General features: G+C 34.7%; 1 protein-coding gene across 5 annotated transcripts in view; it reads left to right on the top strand.

The window, feature by feature from the left end:
• Positions 1-20,763, top strand: part of PIBF1 (progesterone immunomodulatory binding factor 1) — a 212,483-nt gene that overhangs the window by 124,073 nt on the left and 67,647 nt on the right. For all 5 annotated transcript variants that reach the window (XR_004035579.2, XM_030838671.3, XM_060287868.1 and 2 more), the window contains 3 exons: positions 3,408-3,573; positions 8,550-8,700; positions 15,085-15,175. Coding sequence is in view for 4 of the 5 variants with exons in the window: in XM_030838671.3 (XP_030694531.1) it covers positions 3,408-3,573; positions 8,550-8,700; positions 15,085-15,175 (408 nt within the window). In the remaining variant the exon portion in view is untranslated. The remainder of the gene's footprint in view (positions 1-3,407; positions 3,574-8,549; positions 8,701-15,084; positions 15,176-20,763) is intronic.

Consider the following 20,763-nt stretch of genomic DNA (forward strand, 5'->3'; position numbering starts at 1 on the left):
TATATATGTAAAGACTGCTGATGTAAATATTGTTAATGAAAACCTGTTGTTATTTAGTGTTTTATCTGGTGCTTTTGTTCAAGTGAGCTCTCCCATTTCTGAGAACAGAACTCCATGTTGATGTCTCTCCTGCAGTTATTTCTCAGCACTGCAGAATATGCCATGCTGCTTGGAGTTTAATTCACCATAGCTGAGAGCATTTCTCATGGGTTAACATCTCTGTTGTTTCCTGTCTAATTGCTGATTTTCACCTTTTAACAGGTAAAATTCTCCTTGTTTGTCCAGCCCAAAGTACGTTGCAGTGAATATTCCTTGAGAGCAAAAACAGTTCATTCTAGGTCCTTATATTACTATTTTTAAAGTAGTATGTGATTTATGAGAAAGTCGTATGAAAACTAAAAACCCAGCTAGCATAAAGACTCATCTAGTCACGTTGGGGGCCTGGGCTAACAATAGTTGGAGATTGTGATTATACTTTAACTTTGTAAGAAATGTGACCTCTTAAGGTTACTATGATGAGTTAGGGTATCAAACAAACTTGTTAACATGTGAATAATATTGACTTAGTTCAAGTAAGATGTTCACATTAAGAGGATAAAATGAGAAGTCTGAGTCAACAAAGTAAAATGTGGCAGGTTATATTAGCAAAACAAGTAGGAGGAAGTTACCTGAGATTGTCAGCCTGTACCCTTGTCATCTGTTCCTCACTCTGGAACTGCGTTTGCAGCTCTAATGTTTCCTCAGCATTTTCACAGTTCAACTTAAATTAGAAGAGTAACTATTATTACAGAGTCAGAATGATTTGAGGCAGATTTTCTTTTACTGTGTAAGCAACATGAGAATAGATGAGTCTTTAGAATTATCATTTGAGGGGGGTGGTGGTGGTGGTATGAATTGGGAGATTGGGATTGACGTATATACACTAATATGTATAAAATAGATAACTAATAAGAACCTGCTGTATAAAAAAATAAAAAGTATATCTGGTTAAAAAGAATTATCATTTGGTTCATAGAAGTGTCATTTCATTAAACTTAGTATCCTCAAATTTCTAGGAGATAACTACTTAACTGTTCAGTATAGGGGAAGAATAATAGTGCTAAAAGTAACTTTCAAGTGTCATATAATGAATAAGAAGAGCAGGTGAAATCTAAAAGCTAAGTCTTTCATTTCCTGTTTGGAGTTAGCATTGACCTCAGAATTAACCACAATGTCCTGAATCCAGAAAAAGGCAAACTTTGCTGTTTAATTTTTTCGAAACAAATTCTTTTAAAGATAAATAGCACATTCCAAATGACTTATCAAGAATATATTTCAGTAATGAAGTCTAGTGTGTCTCACAGTTTAACATACAAATAGGTATGGATTTCACATATGTTTTATGCATTTATAAGACAATTTACCCCAGGGAATACAGGGCATTTTCATGTCAGTAAATTGTTGAATTAATAAATTTTTGAAAAAAATAATTTTTTACTACTTCACATCCATGATGATGGCTATCATCAAAGAGACAATGGTAAGTTTTGATAAGGATGTGGAGAACTTACCACCCTCATAATTGCTGGTGAGAATGTGCAACCACATTGAAAAGCAGTTTGGCAGTTCCTCAAAAAGTTAAAACTGGAGTGACCATATGACCTAGCTGTTCTTTTATACATACATAAAATTAATGCCTGGACTTTCCAGAAAGTTAAAGACACAAGCTGCATTCACCTTAAAGCCTTGGTATGAATTAAATAATGTGTAGCAATATGCTTGAATGGAACTTCCACCAATCTGATCGTGAGATGCTTTTACTAAAGATAAGAGTACCAAGAGTGAAGTAGCCTGTAGCAAGTATCTAAATGCCTATTTTCTCTGGTTATACTTTGAATGTTATTGTCACTTACAAGAGTGAAATGACCTTTAAAACACATTTGAAAGTTTATCTGAACTCAGAAATGTCAGTTAAGAGTACTGTGTAATAGTGGAAAGATCATTCCTGTAGACTCAAACATAGCTGAATTTGAGACCCCACCTGAAATTTACCAGCACCTTCTTCCTGTTTAAAGAAATTAATCTCTGAACGTCTGGTTTTTCATCTGCAAAATACCTAATAGAGCTGTTGTAAGGATTAAATGAGATACTATGAATAAAACAGACTATGCTCTCTGCTTCCCGCCCTGCACATACTCTTGTTTCTACTTCCGAGAGTACTTTCCACCCTGTACCTCCGCCTGCTGCGCACACACAAACACACACCTGCACAAACTGAGTTAAATCTTCTTCCTGTAGGTTCCCATCGAACCTAGGGATTACCTTATTGAAGCACTTACCATATTCTATTGAATTTTCATGTATATTTTCCTCTCTTCCCCAGAAAACTAAGTTCTTTTTTTTTTTTTTTTTGCCACGCCACGCAGCTTGTGGAATCTCAGTTCCCCAACCAGGGTCTCAGTTCCTGGAACAGGGACTGACCCTGGGCCACGGCATTGAAAGCGCCAATCCTAACCACTAGACCACCAGGGAACTCCCAAAAACTAAGTTCTTTAAGGGGGAAGAAAAAAAAGAAAACCTATTTTGTCTTCCATTGTACACATATTTGCCTAGCATGGTGTCTAGCTCAATAAATATTTGAAAAAATGAATTTTAGGAACATCTAGCATTATACTGGGTTCATAATAGCTCCCTGAAAAGGTGTAATATGTCTTTGTTTGCTTTCTGTTAGAACACAGTCAACTTGAAGCATTTTCAAATCTATAATATGCAGTGATTTATATGTTAAATGGAAATGTTTTCATTACTAACTATACCTATGGAATGAAGAGAATGTTTCTTATCTGTGTTGTAATAGACTGCTTACCATTTTATATTTATCTTTGTACTTTGTACATTGTGTTTTCTTGTAATATTCAGATATATATATTTACTAACTTAAAAATTTATTTTACAAATATCTCAGGAAGATGCAGGTTAATGTGCATATTTCATGCCATTCTTCTCCATCTGATATTATTTAGACTTAGATGAAATAGCAAGTTTGGAAACAATGCTATAGATTTAAGAAGGCCTATGAAATATATGGAAATTAAGTCATTTTAAGCAATATAACTGAAATTTGTTCTTACCATTTTTTATTTTAAATGTCTTACAAAATAATAATAATCATAGAGAGGTAATAACTATTTTTGGATGGAAGGAATGAAAAGAAGGGAGGAGTAGAGGAAGTTTAATTGGTATGTTTTGTTTCCTGGACTTAGCATATTTCCATACATATGCCTCTCTAAATTATTTACAAAAGCTTTGCTGAATAAATAAAACTTATTAACTGCATAATAACATGGGGATATAGAAAAAAGTAGAAGTAATGTTTATGTTTCTATAAATCGAGATTTCTTTAGTGTTTCATAATTTTCTTCTTTCAGGTACAGAGAACTACAACTTAGTACAGAAAGCAAAGTAACAGAATTTCTCCATCAAAGTAAAATAAAATCTTTTGAAAGTGAGCGTGCTCAGCTTCTACAAGAGGAGACTGCAAGAAATCTCACACAATGTCAGTTGGAATGTGAAAAATATCAGAAAAAATTGGAGGTACATATATAAGCTTTTCTTTTAAAATTAACACAGACTGTAAGCTCCATAAGTACAAGGTCTGTATCATATTGAGCTTTATAAATAATATTTGTGTTATGTATGAGAACAAGCCTGTGTCCTTAAGTTTTAAAGATCTCTTATCAAGAGGACATATCTTCCTCTTTTAGATAAAGAGGTGGAAAGAAGGAATGGACCATTTCTAAGAAAAGGAATGCAAATTGCCATAGGTCTGTTTGTTGTTTTTAAAATACTGGCAAAAGTACCCTTAAATCGGAAATCTCATTTAACTAGAAAATGGAGGGCTTCCCTGGTGGTGCAGTGGTTAAGAATCCGCCTGCCAATGCAGGGGACAGGGTTCGAGCCCTGGTCCAGGAAGATCCCACATGCCGCAGAGCAACTAAGCCCGCGAGCCACAACTACTGAGTCCATGTGCCACAACTACTGAAGCCCGCGTGCCTAGAGCCTGTGCTCCACAACAAGAGAAGCCACTGCAATGAGAAGCTTGTGCACAGCAATGAAGAGTAGCCCCGCTCCCTGCAACTAGAAAAAGCCCGCGTGCAGCAACGAAGACCCAATTCAGCCAAAAATAAATAAATTTATTTAAAAAATAATAAAAAATTAAAAAAATAAAAACACTGAATGAGGGACTTCACTCGTGGTCCATGCTAAGACTCCATGCTTCCAATGCAGGGGACCCAGGTTCGATCCCTGGTCAGGGAACTAGGTCCCACATGCCGCAACTGAAGATCCCACATGCTGCAACTAAGCATGGGACTTCCCTGGCATTCCAGTGGTTAAGACTTCGCCTTCCAATGCACTGGGTGTGGGGTCCATCCCTGGTTGGGGAGCTAAGATCCCACATGCCTCATGACCAGAAAACCAAAATGTAAAACAGAAGCAATATTGTAACAAATTCAATAAAGACTTCAAAAATGGTCCACATCAATAAAATCTTTAAAAAATAAATAAAATAATAATAAAAATTAAAAACATGGAATGAAAGGTGCAGTAATACCATTAAAAATAAAAAACATGGAAATATCATTAACATGATTAATTAGCTAATGATGTAAGTATTCATTACAACAATCTTTCAGAAATTTCATTTCTGAAGAGTACTCTGTTAAGTAAAACTAACAAAATAGAGTCTCAGAAAATAAAGCCTTAGGGGAAAACATAAAAACAATGTTAAATAATACATATTTAAAGAAACGTAAGTAAAAATTGTAGATGATGCTCACTTCTAAACAAAGCAGTGTTCAGCATTTAAAACTTCTTCAGGTGCCTTCTTTGGGAAATTGCTGCAGTCATAATCTGCTACTGCCGACTCTCCCACACATTTTAGATTAGATTAGCTCTGATTTTGTATTCATCTTTTGCAAATTTTTCATGGTTTAATTTTATAATTCCTAGCAATTTCTTTTTCTTTTCACATTGGATGGCTGTGCTTAAGGATGTGTTTGGGATGGGGGGGTGGGGTTATATTTAGGAAGGTAAAGAAGCACTTCCCCTCTCTCTGTACTGAAATAAACATTTCACTAACCAGTACTTCACAACATAACAGTGCTGATATTTTCTAAACCATTCTATTCTATTATTTTTAGCTGGTTGGAGTTTAAATTGATTTCACGACCTCCTAAAGGTTGTGACTTTAGGAGGTCTATGGGAAAGTGGTATGAAAACCACTTTCCCATAGACCTACCCACTTGGTCTGTGGATGCAGGTGACTAATAATTATTGTGTTCTCTTGTGTAAAGGTCTTACATGGAAAAACAACTTTGTAAAAAATATTATGATTCTAAAAACTTTGGTTGATGAAACTGAAGCTGTAGGGGAGTTTCTTTACAGCTTCTCCTTTGTTAAACTAGGATCTTTGAGAGGACAAGGACTGTTTATTTATTACTGTGTCACCAATGCCTAACACAGCGCCTCACTCATGGTGGATGTTCAATAAGTATTTAATGAGTGAGTGACTGGTTTGATGAAAGCTAATATAATACCATTGTTTGAATCCATTTTTCTGATAGCAGAAGGTATCTTAGACAATTGTTATTTATAATGAATTTAGAGAGAAATAATTTTGTGAAAGGTAGAGATTGCTATAATTATGTACTTTTCAGTGGCTTTTACCCAGTATTCTCATTGATTTATAACTTGGGAACAGTTTGTTTTATTTTTTCATAATTATCAATTGCCAAAAGCTTTCAAAACACTGGCTTTATATTTTTCTCTCTTTTTAAAGCAATTATTGACCTGTAATTTTGTATTTTCATTCATTTTATATATGTGTTATCTATATAATTTTATATAATTTTGTATTATCATTATTAAAAGGAAGGAGATATCCACTGTGAAAGCTTGATATTTAATGGATTCCTAAAAGCCGTTGACCTATTTTTTGCATTCGTGTTTAAACTCAAATGTTCATAGACTGGTTTTTTCCTAAAGAATCTTTAATGTAATAGCCTTCCATGGGTCCAAGAATCAAGTTCTTCAATGGCTTTTCAGAAACTGTAATAAATTTTTTCATAGCAGCCACTCAGACAAATCCATAATAAAGGAGAATTCACTACCACGGGGTACTGAGGTATTGGAAGTTACCCCAAATCAAAAGTTTCTGACAATCTCTTCTCTATGTTATGAATGAGAATTTTAAATTGTACCTCTCAATTTAATACTACTTTTAAAGTCTCTTCTTAAAATAGTATTTTATGAAATATCTCATCTTCAACATTTTGATTCTTTATCTCTTTAGATATCCATTTCTGCATTTTTTCTTTGTGTGGTATTTTTATTGGAGAAAGTGGGGTACAGATGAAAGGTATCAGCTGTGCTGTAGGAATTGCCATTTAACACTATCCTTACTGATCCTCTCTTTGACAAGGAATTCAGCCACCAGATTCTTAATTACATCGCAATGTAGTGAACTCTCTGAAAGCTCCAGATTGTTAAACTGTGCGGTGATTTTGTTATAATAAATTCTCTAGAAAACATTTCCAGCCAGCAAGAATGAATAATGCTAAAACAGGAATTTTCTTTTTCTGACCCAATCAGGGACACTAGAAATCATACTACAGATATTATTCCCATGTTATTCTTTCTCCGCCCTTCAAAGGAATGTATTTGGAGGGTGGGAATGATGTTTAGTTTATCTAGGGTTGGGGGAGGGGGGGTTAATTTATTTATTTGTTTGGCCGCACCGTGCAGCATGCGGGAGCTTAGTTCCCCAACCAGGGATCAAACCCATGCCCTCTGCACTGGGAGCATGGAGTCTTAACCACTGGACCACCAGGGAAGTCCCTCGGGGGGGGAGTTCTGATGGAAATAATTGAAGAAAATGAGATGGAATAGATTAAAAGAATATTAAATCAAAATTTCTGCTTGTTAAAACCTGTAAATAGATCTTCCACATCTTCTTTCTCGCCATCACAGGAAGCACACAATCACATACATTTGTTAAGATGAACTTTGTCATTAGAGAAACTAATAGAAAATTCAGAATAATTAAAGCAGTACATCTCATTTTTACAAACCATTTAATACAAAGTTCTCATAGTTGTATTTCCTGCAATGGTAATAATATTTTTCAGCACTTTTACTATGTTCTAGGTACTCTGCTAAGCACTGTGAGTTTATCCTCTCACGTAATCCTTCCAGCAATATTCTGAGGTAGGCATAGAAAGAATAATTACCTAAGATCACAACGAATAAGTGTCAAAGCCAAAACTGAAATCCAGATCTTTCTGGCTCCAAACGATATTCTTACCATAATATTCTATTGCTTCTCAGGAAATACTACATTACTTATGTTGTGTTAGGAAGTAAGTGTAATACCACCCCATAATTTAGTCTGTACTAGTAAGTAAACTTTCTAGATAGTTGGAATTTAATGTAAGCATTAGAACATTCCTTTGTTACTAGAAATGTCTCCTGTTTTAGTGAATTCATTATTGTCACCCTAGTGATTCCTTCAATGAGTTACCATAGGAAAATTCAGGATTTTTTGTTCTTACATAAAATAACTCCAATTTCCATGTCTTTTATATCTCTTTTTAATAATTTTTTAGCCTTTCTTTCTATACAAAGGCATTTTCTGATACTGCCCCGAGTAGCACTTCACATTTACATTTTGATTTGCTGCTTTGAATTTTTGATTGTTCAGCAAACCAAAAATCTTATTAAAACCATGGTAAGAGTAAATGAAATAGGACTTCCCTGGTGGCGCAGTGGTTAAGAATCCGCCTGCCAATGCAGGGGACACAGGTTCGAGCCCTGGTCCGGGAAGATCCCATATGCCACGGAGCAACTAAGCCTGTGTGCCACAACTACTGAGCCTGCGCTCTAAAGCCCGCAAGCTACAACTACTGAGCCCATGTGCCACAACTACTGAAGACTGCACACCTAAAGCCCATGCTCCGCAGCAAGAGAAGCCACTGCAATGAGAAGCCCACGCACCGCAGCGAAGAGTAGCCCCTACTCACTGCAACTAGAGAAAGCCTGCACACAGCAGCGAAGACCCAATGCAGACATAAATAAATAAATAAATTTTAAAAAAGACTAAATGAAATAATCTCTGGTGAAAAACTGAAGGACTCATTATGAGTGTATAATTTTTACATACAGCTCTGTAAGCCTTTCTCAAATACCTGTAGTCACCAGATAAATAACCTCCACCTAGGTGAGGAGTATAGCATTATTGAATTTTTTGAATTCTAATAAGCAAATGCTAATGTTACTCCTATAACTATTACTAAGTTTTAATTTTTTTTCAATTTATATAATAAAGTGCTTCATAATTTTCATTTAAAAACAAATTATTTTCCTCAGAAATAAATGTATTTTACCTCCTCAGTCATCTTAATTGAGCTACTTCATGTCTAAATCATTAAAAAAAAATTTTGTATCATGTTTTTTTGTCTTAACTGTCAACCTATTTAATTCTGCTTTTGCAATTTTTTTTCTTCCACTCTTAGGTTTTAACTAAAGAATTTTATAGTCTCCAAGCGTCTTCTGAAAAACGTATTACCGAACTTCAAGCACAGAACTCTGAACATCAGGCAAGGCTAGACATTTATGAGAAACTGGAAAAAGAGCTTGATGAAATAATAATGCAAACTGCAGAAAGTAAGTCTCCCACCACTCCACACACAGCTTTTTTTTCTGGCAGCACAAGGAACCTGATATTGTTTGTAAAACTGCTTTGCTATATTTCTTTGAAATATAACTTGTAACTTTTTGTTTGAAAGAATACTTGACATTTTAAAAATTAGTTAACTTTGGACTTCCCTGGTGGCGCAGTGGCTTAGAGTCTGCCTGCCAGTGCAGGGGACACAGGTTCAAGCCCTGGTCTGGGAAGATCCCACATGCCACAGAGCAGCTAAGTCTGTGCACCACAACTACTGAAGCCCATGCTCCTAGAGCCCGTGTTCCGCAACAAGAGAAGCCACTGCAATGAGAAGCCTGCGCACCGTAACAAATAATAGCCTCACTCACCGCAACTAGAGAAAGCCTGTGCGCAGCAACGAAGACCCAAAACAGCCTAATTAATTAATTAATTTTTAAAAATTAACTTTAATTCTAGTAGTTGAGATCAAAAAAAAATATAACTATGATCGATTTTATCTTTTCACTTATTTACCTCACTCATTCAGCAATAAAGTGATTACATATGCCAAGGTTTTATCTTTTCATTTATTTAGCTCATTCATTAAACAATTATTAAGTGAATACATATGCCAGGATCTGGGGATATGGAGTTCATGCAATAATTCTTGCTTATAGGTATTCCTAGTCTAGTCTGCTGGGAGAGACAAACATATTAACAGATAATTAAAGTGCTATTAGCAAGAGAGAGGCAGTTCTTGGTATAAGTACAGAAGAGATCTTGAGTTAATTCCATGTTGGAGATGAGGAATCCCTGAGAGGGGAGATGACATTTGAATGAGGGACAGATAGAAATTGAGGGACAGATAGAAATTCACTGCATACACTGTGTTATAGACTTTGACTTTAATTTCTACTTCTTTTTTTTCCTCTTACTGTCTGTCTTCCAGTGTTGTCCCTGACTCCAAGGGAATATTCTAAATTAACATTTCACCATTGACCGTGATGTTTGCTACAGTGCATTATTTCTGTTCAGAAGTTAGAAATAATAGTGGCATTCTTATAAAAATGGGTTTAAAAACTTCAATTGAAGTTGAGGTTGACTTTATATGGGGCACCTTTTCTCGTAAAGACTGTATTGTGTTGATAGCCCAGTTTAAGAAAAACTTGTTTTATTCCTATCATTGCCTTTTTTTTTTAATTTCCAAGGCCAGTGTCTGATAATTACAATAGTTTCCAAATTTATCTTCAGTTTCTTCATGGAGTCTGAGTAATCTTTATAAAATACAGATTTGATCATACCATGCACCTTCTTTAATTCCCCTATCAACTTTAAACAGCCTAAAGTCAAATTCCTTAGCATGTCTTTTTATGATTAGACTTATTTATCTTTGTACTTTTTTATGCCTTGCCATTCCCTATCATATTGCATTATTTTGAAAGTTCCATACTTCTGTTTCTCTATAGTTTTGCAGATATCCCTCTGTCTAAACAAATTAGGAGTAGAAGAGAACTTCCTCAATCTGATAAAAAGATATCTACAAAAAACGTACAGCTAATATTATACCTAATGATGAAATATCAAATGCTTTCCCTTTAAAGGAGAGAACCAGGCAAGGATTTCTATTTTCATAACTTACATTAAACATTGTATTTGAACTCCTAGCCCATGAACTAAGGCAAGAAAGGAAAAATAAGTATAAAGATCGGAAAGGAATAGGAAGACTGTATTTTCAGATTACAAAGCAATCACTAACACTGATAAGTAAATTTAACAGGCTATAATAATTACACAGAAATATACTAGAAGCTCAGACTTCCCTGGTGGTGCCGTGGTTAAGAATCCACCTGCCAGTGCAGGGGACATGGGTTCGATCCCTGGTCGGGGAACTGAGATCCCACATGCTGCAGAGCAACTAAGCCTGTGCGCCACAACTACTGAGCCTGCGCTCTAGAGCCCACGAGCCATGACTACTGAGCCCGTGCACCACAACTACTGAAGCCTGCATGCCCTAGAGGCCACACACTGAAACTACTGAGCCCATGCACCGCAACTACTGAAGCCCGCATGCTTTAGGGCCTGCGTGCCCCAACTACTGAGCCCACATGCTACAACTACTGAAGCCCACGCACATGGAGCCCATGCTCCTCAACAAGAGAAGCCACCGCAATGAGAAGCCTGCGCACTGCAACAAAGAGTAGCCCCCGCTTGCTGGAACTAGAGAAAGCCCCTGCTCAGCTACAAAGACCCAATGCAGCCAAAAATAAATAAAATTTAAAAAAAATATATATATATATATATACACACACACAGACACACTAGAAGCAAACAATTGGAAAAAAATTTAAAAAGCAATTTCATTTACAATAGTATCAAAAAACATAAGATGTGTAGGAATAGATTGAACAACATGAAATACAAACCATTGCTAAGAAAAATTAAAGAAGACTTCCTAAAACGTCAATAGATACATCATGAATTCTATAAATTCAATATCGTCCTAATCATAATTCCTTTTTCTTTTTAACATTTTTGTATTCCATTTATGTGGAAATTCAAAGGACTTATTAAAAGGTCTACTTTTAATAATACCAGGGCACACCTACCAGAATGGCTGAAATTAGCAAGACTGGTTATACCAGACGTTGGTGAGACTGTGGAAGAACTGACACTTTGTTATAAAACCAAACAGCCTATCCAGTGATCCAGCAATTTCATTCCTAGTTATTTGCCTAAAGGCAAAGAAAACATATGCATACTAGAATAACCAAAATAATTTTGAAAAAAAAAGAACAAGATTGGAAGAGTTACACTTCAAGACTTAATATAAAGCTACAGCATCAAGCTAGTATACTACTGACATAAAGAAAGACAAATACAACAACAAAATGGAATAGAGAACTAAGAAAGAGACCCACACTTGTCTGATTATTTGATTTTTAATAAAGGAAGCATACCATTCAGCTAGAGAAAGGAAAGTTTGTTCAATAAATGGTGCTTGGGCTTCCCTGGTGGCACAGTGGTTGAGAGTCCCCCTGCCGATGCAGGGGCCACGGGTTCGTACCCCGGTCCGGGAAGATCCCACATGCCGTGGAGCAGCTAGGCCCATGAGCCATGGCCGCTGAGCCTGCGTGTCCGGAGTCTGTGCTCCGTAACACGAGAGGCCACAACAGCGAGAGGCCCGCGTACCGCCAAAAAAAAAAAAAAAAAATTCATGTTTGAGTGGACCCAAGCAGTTCAAACCCTGTTGTTCAAGGATCAACTATTTATATTTCTCAAAATTCATTGAATGATAGACTTAAGATTTGTACCTTTCACCATATGTAAATTTTATTTTTAGAAAAGAACTATAAGTAATATTCAACTATAGTTGATGATTTACATGTTGAACTGTTTGGAGGTGAAGGCACAGGTCTGCAACTTAATTTGAAATGCATCAAAAAAATAAGATGGATTCATGAATGGATACAGTGTTAGATAAATGTGTGAGAAATAAATATAGTACGATGTTTAATTTTGAATCCAGATGTTGGATATATGAGTGTACACTTCTTTCAGCTTTTCCATGAGTGTAAATATTTTCTAAACAAAATCTTTAGAAAAGATACATAAATTAATTTTTTGCTATGATATTTTATAAACCATCTTAAAAGTATCTTAAAATAAAATACATTTGCTTGTACTTGGAAGATTAGTAAACTAGGTTCTTTTCTATCTGTTGACATTGGAAATTAGAATATTCCTATCCTTGTTTAACAAATACTTACTGATTAAACAAAATTTGTAAGATGTAAGTGCAAAACATTCTTTTTTAGTACTATAGTGTGTACAATATTCAAAGGATTATCATCTAATTCAGCTGAGATGAAGATGGTTAGACTTCATTTGTTAAGGTGTAACCATGGCAAATTACAGTATCCTGTTTACACTTGAATTGCTTTTTGTAATCAAATAAGTTTAATATTTGTATATTTGAGGAGTTTCGTTTTCAAAGATCGTCATCAGATTGTTAAAAGTACAGGTATTGTCTAGAAGCTAAATAAATTTTTTTTAAATATCAGATTTCTAATTGTCAAATTGAGGGACCTACTCTCCAACCTCATCCTACTTGTAACCTCTGCTGGGCATTTGTCACATTTCTCAAAACTCTTCTCTTGCTTAAGTCACCTGCCTTTGATTGTTTCTTCTCCGTCGCTTTTGTTGTCTCTTCTTTTATCTAACTCTTTCTGGTTCCCAGGGTTTTTTTTTTCCCCCTCATCCTTTTCAATTCTTACTTACCTACTTTCTGGATAATTTTATCACTTTCCACAATTTCAGTTACTGGCCACAGGCTAGTGATTCCACAGGTCTGTATGGAATTCTTGCAGTCATTGAAGATGTAACATTATTTATATTTTCCCTTCCTTCCCTAAGACGTATTAATTTTCTTGTATTCTCGATCTGTTAGTAAGGTTAAAGTCTGTCTAATTACCCAACTAGCTTTTGTCAACCTTGATTCCTCCCTCATCCTATCTAGTGCCTCATCTCACCTGCATACCTACTCATTTGTCTAGAATCCAGGTTCGTTTCTCCATCCTCCATTGCTATTATGGACCAAGTCACAACTGGATTATTACTATAACCTGTAAGGAGTTCTCTGTGCTACCAATCTAGGTCACCCTTTTCCCATTATTGGAATTTTTTTTCCTATAATATCAGCATCAACAACAAAAATCTATTGGTCATGTCACTTACCTGTACTAATCTCTTAATTTCTTGTTGTCTCTAGAATAAAATCCAGACTCTTTAGCCTAGCAAACAAGACTTTAGTCCCATTCACAGTTGGAACTTGGCCTCCCTTTCTACTACTATTGTTTTCCAGACTAACTTCAGCCACTTTTCTCACAATTACTGAAACTTCACAGCTCTGTGCCTTTACACATTGCAGTTCCTTCCTGCACGTTCTCTGTGAATGTCATTCTCCCCATACCTTCCTAATGCCTCTAGCATGGGAAAAATAGTGGTACTAAGGCACATTCATATCTCTTTAGTACCATTTGCCATTTTGTGTAGGACATTGTTTCTGTAATTAAATCACCACTAGAATAGTTAGCCCATGAGTTATTAATCCAGTAAGTATTAAACTCAAATTTAAGTTGTCCATCAATAACTGATGGGTTTTTGAGATGTTAGCTAAATTTACCCCTCTTTCTTCTGACCTTAGAACTATTTAAGAGAAACAAGCGTCAGATAGGTATCTAAATGCCTGCTCTAGTTCTGATAGAGCTGGATTGGAGAAGCCAACTTGGATCTGAGCAATGATAGATGTTACTATCAGCAATGGCACATAGGATCTCTTGCTTACACTTGTCCCTCATAACTACTAATCCTACCTCTGAAAACTGATCTTGGTTCACTGTGAATAGGGTCAAAATTGAAGAAAAAAAAAAAACACTTATGAATATTCCTGAAATGTTTACTACAGAAGGATCAAACAACAAATAAGTGCATATTACAGTGATAGGCCTGCAAATAGCTTCACTTACTAATGTAAAATATTTGGCTTTATTTTAAACCTGAAACATTTCTGAAAGTAGGTTTCTCTTTTTGACATTAAAATACTGGTTATTGATGAATAATGTTATAAAAATTGTTATATGTCATGAACTGCTTTAAATTTAAATTTTAAACCTTTTTTAAAGGTTTAAAAAACCTTTAGCTTTTATAGCCTTTGATTAAATATTTTTTCATCTCAACTTACAGTAAATTGTCATCGCATTTAAACGTTTTACCCATAAAACATTAACCTGTTAGTTAAAATTCCTTTGGGGGAGTGGTGTGACAATAGCAAAATTTAGAAGTAAATGGTGTTACTGTGTTTTCTGTAATTTTTTTTTAAATGCCATCAATAGATTCTTAGGACTGTACATTTTCCTCACAGAGTAGCCTACTTAAATGCATAATTTCATTATTGCAAGTTAGGATAAAGTTGTTCTTCTGATAAAATAATGAACATCTTTCCTAATTAAAAATAATCATTTCTCTTAATCAAGAAAAGAAGTAATGAAATTGAGTTTATCATTACTTTTTCAGAAGTACATAACATACATTTCATGCAGAAAGCCTTTGAACCTCAGAGTAAATAACATCTGTATTATTATGCTTTATAACAAGAAAACTTAACGTGTCATATGATGCAGTCCCTTACTAAACCTTTTAAAAATTGATGGAACAAATCCAAGCAAGCATATACTTTACGAAATAACTGTGCTGCTGCTTACAAATGGTCTGCTTGAGGTTATGCATTAGCCCTTTTAAATGTTCTTATGCTCCTTAATTCATTATTATGACCTCTTTTATTTTCACTTCTGCCATACTTTTTAAGAAAAAAAATATTTCACATTGTACACTTCAATATTTTCCAGTTGAAAATGAAGATGAGGCTGAAAGGATTCTTTTTTCTTATGGCTATGGTGCTAATGTTCCCACAACAGCCAAAAGACGACTAAAGCAAAGGTAAAATCAATATATATTCATTTCACTTATCCGTTCAAGCTAAATGTAATTACATTGTGCTTTTTGATGAGGTACTGAGTGGAGTGACAAAATAAAGTTACTTTATTCTTAGTATGCATAAATATTAAATTGCTCACAAACACAGTAAGTAATAATCATGCGTTTCATGTATTTTTAAGTGAGTTTAATGTTGGGTAGAATGTAAGTGTACATTAGAATTTTCCTAGAATTGGATTCAGTGATAATGACACCATTTTAAATTTATTTTCATCATAATTTCAGGTGAGTTACAAATGCTTTTTTGTACCAACAGTTTTCAGGTTAAAATTAATGAATTATGCTTCCTTTTTTTTTCACTTGTTTTTTATTCACCTGTCTACATTCCTTGATGTATACTTGAGAGAGAGAAAACGAAAGAGATTGGGAGAGAGAGGTAGAGCTAGCATATATACTGTGATTGAAAGTATAAAACACTTTGTGAAGACCAAGAAAATTTTTAGAAGATCCACTAGTTATTTGTTGAGATACTATTTAAAGTATACTAAGAGAAAATTGTACCTATGTTAATTGGTTTTCTAGTGACCTAACTCCTAACTCCTTTCTCCCACCTGAATTCATACTGCTTTGCAGAAAGAGCCCTGCTTGCTACCATAACAAATCTAAATGTTTCTATCAGACTTCTAAGCCCTTCCATGTGGCCCTACCTCTCCAGCCTTATTTACCTCTCTACCCCAGATGAGGGTAGTATATCTGTCTGCCTATAATGTCTATTTTCCACATACCATACAACAGAGCATTTGTCTTATCTCACTAGCTCTCATTTTCCATATTGTTTCCCCAGCTAGATGGAAAGTTCCTCAAGGTCAGCAACTACATCTTATTCTTGTTTATTCTCCATTGTCCCTACCTAGCATGGTGTAAGATACCTAGTAGAAATGTCTCTTCATCTGAGTATTTGAGGATTCAGAGCTGCTATCTGTTATTTTTACATGAATAGATTTAAACGTTTAGAGACATTACACACTAAGTAAGAAAAACAATTCATCTTAATTCTAATACTTTTGTAGAAACTTTGGCTCAGAGGGTAACGGTTCTTTACAGCTATCTAAAGTGATGTAAGATATAGACCATTTTATGAGAAGTAACAACAGGATGCTTAGAATTTAAGTTTCTTACTGGTTACACTGAACAGATCAAGGGTAGAAGACTACCAGATATCAAATTGTAGTTGGAATGGTTAATTCTGTTTAGTGAAGATGCAAGTATTTCTAAATTATGTATTACTTGAAAAAATCGGTTATAGTCCCATTCCATTCCCATTCTCCCCTGAGTCCCTCCTGAGGGTGACCTAGGATAATTTGTGATTTTCAGCATATCTCTGTTTTTGAGCATTATGTTGCCAAGGGAGGAATAGAAATGTAGTTTTGTGGGCAAGCGACTTTTTTATCATTGGCAAATGATTGGTGAAATGCTAAAAACGGAAATTTGAAGGAGGAAGTCCATTCTCTTCTCTATTTTATCATCTGATTCCTTCAAAAGAATCTTGGTCACAAGAAGAAAAAAGAATTTTTCTGTTGTAAGCTTTCTTTCTTTAGCCCCCAAATGCTGAGTTCTTCTAAAATTGAAAGCAATTATTACTATTATCTTACTATTTTTTTAAGAATTTCCAAAACAGATGTTGATTTCTTAATATTGAGATTGAAGATTTAAGGAACCACAACTGATTTATATTCTGAATAATCTTAACTGTCCAAATATTTCTAAAGATTTTATCACTGAGCTATCTATGTGCCTTGAACAAGTGCCTAATGGGCATGCTATTAATATCTCCTACCAGCTGGTGCCAGGCATTCTTCTCATGATGAACCAGAGGGTTATTTTGAGGAAGTGCTTCTGAGGTCATCTAAACTGAGTGAAGGGAAAGTAAGTCTAGATAGCCAAAGAGGACATTTATGCATTCCTTTGCACATTCATTCAACAACTTCTATTGAGTGCCTGCTGTATGCACAAAGTCGACCAATGGCAAAGAAGATCCCTGTTTAGGGTCTGATGCATTTCTGAAGTTTGCAAAGTCCATATTTGATTTCTTAATGGATATTTGTAAAGAAGTCAATGGCTTTGTGCTCTAAGTTTAATTTATTTAAGATGAAAGCAATATAACCTTCAAGAGAATCTATATTTAATTTGTCACATTTGAAATTAAAGCAATGGAAGCTTAAGGTGAATTATAAAATAACTCAGTCATAATGGCAAATGAAATATTTGCATAATAAAGTTTTCATTATACATCAGCACATTTCAAAATATATTAAAATTTCAAAGGAACTTATTTCTCATCTGCTACACAATATATCCCATTCATACTAAATTTGATTTAAAATTTCATATATTCAACAACCAGAATTAAATATTTTAGGGTAACACTTAATTGGAGGGGATTTCTGATTATAAAAATAATATATGTTTATTTTAGAATATTAGGAAAATTACCAGTAATCCTACTGTCCAAAGATAGCCATTCAAAAATGTATACAGATACATATATTTTCTTATGTATTTAGGGTATTATTGTATGTAACTTAGAAATTTAATTTTTTATCTTATAATTTCACCCTGAACATTTTCTTATATCATTGAATATTCTTCAAAAAGGTAATTTTTAATGGTTATACACAACTTTAATTTTTAGGCCTTCTGTTTTTGAGTGCCATATTGCTGTTAGTAAATTGGATAGCCACTGAAAATTTTCACTAGTTACCTATTGCCACCCAATGTATATTATGAAATTAAAATGAGAAAATGGATGCAAAGAAGTTCACCACACAGTGAGTGCCTGGCGTAGAGTAGGTGTCCAATAAAAGTTTGTTATGTCAATTAATGTTTCTTAACATAAATAGATCACACAGTTGATTTTCGAGGTAAAGCCAATGTTCCAGAAACTTTAATGAGGCACAAGGTGAGTTTTCATTTAAAACAATTTTGTTTTAAAATTTTAATGAGACCTCTTGAAATAATTAGTGGAAACAACTCCTGGACATGAAACTAGTTTTAGATTCACTTTCTTTGATATTAATCAGTTTCTTAAGACATAGACCATAATGCTAGTTTCCAATAAAGAAGTAGCAAAACTAATTTTTCAAAATTAGTTTGAAAAATAACTTCCAAAAGTGTATCTTAAACACATTATAATTGTTAAAGAAGGTTACTCACATTTTGAATTTTCAGTAGAGATATGAACAGTAACTAAATATTGCATTAAGCTTTCTGGGACAAAGTTGTGGAAAGTTAAAAGGGCATATACAATTAAAGTCGCTTAAAATAAAAAAGGCTCTTCTTGACTAAACTTGAAAATCTGAAGTAATGTTTTTGTTTTGGTAGTGATTGTTTTGAAAATAGCAAACAAGATTTTCTAGTTGCATGTTTTGGTTATGCTCTTTAACCTGTAACACTAAATGGGTAACACCCAGGCACTAATGTGGCCTTAGTGTGTGCTTCTCTGTTTGTTTTGGCATATCTGAATGTGGAGACTTTTCTGAAGGTTTTTAAACCTTTCAAATTGCAAGATTTACTGCATACTATTGATCTTTGTTTTAGTTTCTGTCTAGTTTTATAAAGAGCTTTAAGTTGAAACTTTCACAGTAGACTAATCTTTATAATAAAGGAAAAAATAAAGCAGAGGAAGCTTTTATTTTCCTAGCAAACTTTTGTGCATAATGAAATTTTGTTTTCATCTCCTTTATTCTCACATGTGTGAGTTCTCATTTTCCTCCTTAGAGAAAGTTTTGCTTATTTCATTTGGGTTGGTTTTAGAAACCTTTAAAAAGTTATTGCTAATCTACTCATGATCAACTTGAAAGTTTAAACCTATAGAAAAACTAGAAAAAAACTCATATAACTATAGGTAATCATAATGCACCACTATTTAGTCCTCAGTAACTGCCAAGAAAGCAGTCAGTGCAGGGAGCAACCTTGTGCTTTCTGAAGCTGAAATCGTTCTGGCCCATGTACCCTTTTTTTGAACCATTTTTCCATGCCATGCTAATTGAGACAGGACTCTGACCTGTTAAAACTGAAAAAGAGCAAAAAACCAAATGTTATTTCAGACCAAGTAACTAATTAGCAGGTAACTAAGTACCTACACTTATTTATTTGGAGTTTTGGTAATACTAAGAGAACCATCCAATATTGAAGGACTCAGGACAGAGCATCAGTCCTCCACTGTGCTCTGATATCTCAGATATAAATGGAGGTCGGCCATGTTCACACTGCCTGGGCTAGGCTACTATGAAACTATATGTGATAATCAGAAGTACTGACTGCCATTGACAAATCCAAGAGGATAACTTTTATTTTGAGTCAAGAGGTGCTGAGAGAGCTAAGATGTAACCCTTGGGGAAGTAATTTTACCAGATAAGAGGTGAAGTTTTAGTTTAAAATTCAAATACAAAACTATACTCTTGTGGTATTGGTTTCTAGTTGATGTAAAACTTAATGTTGGTGCAGGTAAAAATCACATGGCAGTTATATAATTACAAAGAAGAATTGTATGCTGTACGTACGTGTCCCAACAGAGAGCCTGTAAAAGCAGTGCTTTCTTGAGGAATTCAGTACTAAATAAATAACCAAACAAACAAACAAACTTTATCAGGAGTCATTTCCCCTAACTGTATCCATGGTTACTCATTATAAAAAAACTCATTAAAGATTTGTTTTCATAGTATGTACATTGTCGTTAAGGAGACATAAACTCAGCTAGTTGAGCAATTCTTCTTTTGTCTTGCTTTGAATTTCAGTTAAACTAAACTCCCCTCCTGTCTTCTGACTTCTAATATCCCAGATTTCTAAACAGAATCCACCTATAGCACCAAATCACTCAGCACAACAATGTGCCACATTTAAAAGTTTAGGAGGTTGAAATATGGAAGCGGTGAATTGGTATCTGTGACATTTGCCTTCTTCCCTTATAAACTTTATGCTCTTTTTTATTACTAGTTCAATGCTTAGATGCTGAGCATTAGTTGTACTTTAATATTGAGACTCTGCAACCTTGGAATATGGTTTGTAGCAATTTGAGCAAAATTCTAGCATTTGAGCAAAATTTACTTAAAATCAGTCAGGAAGGATTTAGTAAGTGCCCCCTCTGTTCAGCACACACCACAGAGGGTAAGTCTTCATTTAAATTGTATCTGTTGGGGGAAAAAAAATGAACACCTGAAAGACTATCAAGAAATATCTAAAACCATATAATTTAGCACTGTATTCTGTGCCAGCCTATGTCAGTCAGAGGAATAGAGATCAGTGAAGGCTGGCCTGGTCAGAAATGGAGGAAGTGGACCTCGGAGAGAGCCTTCCAGAAAAAGCTGGGCTCCCAATCAGTGGAATAACCTATCTTCTCCAGACTGGAGGACCAACAGAGGTACAGTGGAAGGAATATACAAAACATGTTTATGGGACATTAAGCAGAGTAGACATTAATGGAAAATAGGTTGGTTCTGTTGAGATTTTGGGAGGCCGTGATATTTTTAGGTAATTTAGATGTAGAATAGAGTTAACCACGTAGGTAAGATTTGAAGTGAATGGTAAAAGGA

The sequence above is a fragment of the Globicephala melas genome, chromosome 18 (assembly GCF_963455315.2).
Source record: "Globicephala melas chromosome 18, mGloMel1.2, whole genome shotgun sequence".
Taxonomy (NCBI): Eukaryota; Metazoa; Chordata; class Mammalia; order Artiodactyla; family Delphinidae; genus Globicephala; species Globicephala melas.